Source organism: Macrobrachium nipponense, chromosome 44 (genome assembly GCF_015104395.2).
Source record: "Macrobrachium nipponense isolate FS-2020 chromosome 44, ASM1510439v2, whole genome shotgun sequence".
Taxonomy (NCBI): domain Eukaryota; kingdom Metazoa; phylum Arthropoda; class Malacostraca; order Decapoda; family Palaemonidae; genus Macrobrachium; species Macrobrachium nipponense.
The window spans coordinates 48,111,337-48,113,836 of NC_087221.1; the positions used below are offsets into that span (position 1 = coordinate 48,111,337).

The following is a 2,500-nucleotide window of genomic DNA, read 5'->3' on the forward strand; positions in this document are numbered from 1 at the left end:
CACATTCTTCACTTCTGTCGTAAAAACCGGTGTAATAAAACTTCATCTGTTGCAATGGTCAGCAATTTGACATTTTTCCTAACGTGCCTGTTCCATGTCAATGTTTCATTCCATGAATCCAATTACATACTGCGCTCGATACATCAGTGACAACAACAACAACAAAAATGCGACGTATAAATTATATACTTTAAGAAAATATAACTTTAAACTATCGAGGTCCTTGGGTCTTACTGCTTACCTGAGCTTTCTTTTAATTAACACATTTACAAGCATATCACTACGATTTTTCTTATTTATTCCGACGCAAAATTTTGGACTTCTAAGACCATGGCACCAAACTGGCCCAGGGGGCCACTTCTAAACCCCAAATTTTACAGATGTGGATGATTGCATATTAATTCGACAAACGGCAGCCCCGTTCTTAAGTAGACTTTTAAAACTGGAATGTAAAATGTAGGACATAGGCCAAGCGCTGGAACCTGCAAGGTCAAGCAATGAAAATGTCGAAGCAATTGTTAGGGAAGCGTGAAAAGTAAGATGGAAGAAAGCGAATATGAACAGAGGCAGTGTAAAAGGAAGGAATGGGGTTGCAGCTAGGGGCCGGAGGGATGCTGCAAAGAACCTTAAGCATTTTGCCTACAGTGCACCGCTTGAGGTACGGGAAACTAAAAATTTCAAGAAACGTTCTTAGATATCCACACGTAAAACTCGAGCCGGCTTCATCTGCGCCCGGTTATAATTTCCATAAGAAAATCTCGCTCGAGCTTAAAACGTACAATTAAAATGACAATTACGATCAAACAGAGAATGAATTACAATACCGTGTTGCTCTGATCCATTTCAATCTCCATCTTAGGCCAGAGTTGCTTTTCGGGGAATATATATAATATATATATATTCACGATACCTCGATCTGCACACAACGCGCGGAATGACCTGTTATCAGCTCGCAAAAGCGGGAACTGGGGACGATATGCGATTATGATGTGAAAATGTTAAAAAATGTCCGTTCACATATAGATAGATATATGCTTGGATACTGCGTGGTCACGCCTTACTGGCGAGCAGTGGACAGATAGAGAATACATTCGTTTTTAATTCAAATGTTGCGTCAAACTCAAGTTGAGACTGACTTAATATACAAAGCCTTGACAGACTGATGTGTATCATAGTGTAGTACTTTGCTTTTACTTCAGTAACGTTTTGAAAACTGGCTTTACAGTGCCGTATAAAAGCTTTCCACCCCCAGAGAGAGAGAGAGAGAGAGAGTATCATAGAAGACGTTTCGCTTTCATAAAGAGAGAGAATCATAGAAGACTTTTTGCTTTCATAGAGCGAGAGAGAGAGAGAGAGAGAGAGAGAGAGAGAGAGAGAGAGAATTCATACAAGAATATACGCTTTTAAACGAGAGAGAGAGAGAGAGAGAGAGAGAGAGAGAGAGAGAGAGAGAATTTATTCAAGAATATGCACTTTTAAACGAGAGAGAGAGAGAGAGAGAGAGAGAGAGAGAGAGAGAGAGAGAGAGAGAGAGAGAGAGAGACTTTACGCTTAGAAAGAGAGAGAGAATTTATTCAAGAATATGCACTTTTAAGCAAGAGAGAGAGAGAGAGAGAGAGAGAAGAGAGAGAGAGAGAGAGAGAGAGAAGAGAGAGAGAGAGAGAGAGAGAATTTACTCAAGAATATGCACTTTTAAACGAGAGAGAGAGAGAGAGAGAGAGAGAGAGAGAGAGAGAGAGAGAGAGAGAGAGAGAGAGAGAGACTTTACGCTTTAGAGAGAGAGAAAATTTATTCAAGAATATGCACTTTTAAACAAGAGAGAGAGAGAGAGAGAGAGAGTTCATACAAGAATATACGCTTTTAAACGAGAGAGAGAGAAATTTATTTAAGAATATAAGCTTTTAAACGAGACACAGACAGACAGACAGACAGACAGACAGAGTGTGTGTTTCATACATAGGAGATTTTAAGCATTTAATTAGCCTACATGACATTAAAGATAAAAAATTACGCGTAACATGATTAAAATGTTTAAAACTGTGCTTAATTCTGGGTCACGTTAATAATCTTAAATACTATCTATCATCTTCCCTTATCGTTTTACCCACTAGGGATTCTATAGGTGCACCGTATCTTCGAAATAGTTTTTTTTGTCAAGCGATAAGACTTTTTCCAAAGGATTATAAAATAGTTTTCTTTTCCAAATGATTATAAAATAGTTTTTGTCCAAAGTATTATAAAATAGTTTTTTCAAGGGATCATAAAATAGTTTTTTCAAAGGATCAAAATAATTTTTTGCCACAAGATTGAAAATATCTTTTAATGATTAAAAACAAAGTTTTTTTTAAAGCATTAAAAGAATTTTCAGAGAATCAAAAAAATAATTCCAAAGAATCAAAAAATAAAAAAAGTTTCAAATAATTAAAAAGTTGTTTTCCAAAGTGTGAAAATTTTTTTAGAAATACATAAAACTTTTCAAAAGCATAAAAAAAAAATTCTT

The 2,500-nt window shown here is 36.2% G+C and overlaps 1 protein-coding gene across 3 annotated transcripts in view; it reads right to left on the reverse strand.

The window, feature by feature from the left end:
• The window catches only part of LOC135204314 (chloride channel protein 2-like), a gene marked incomplete at its 3' end in the record, with an annotated part of 186,581 nt that overhangs the window by 149,778 nt on the left and 34,303 nt on the right, over nucleotides 1–2,500 (reverse strand). The window contains 1 exon segment of one of the 3 annotated variants that reach the window (XM_064234495.1): nucleotides 825–978. Within the exon segment in view, the coding sequence (XP_064090565.1) occupies nucleotides 825–854 (30 nt within the window). 3 annotated transcript variants of the gene reach the window in all.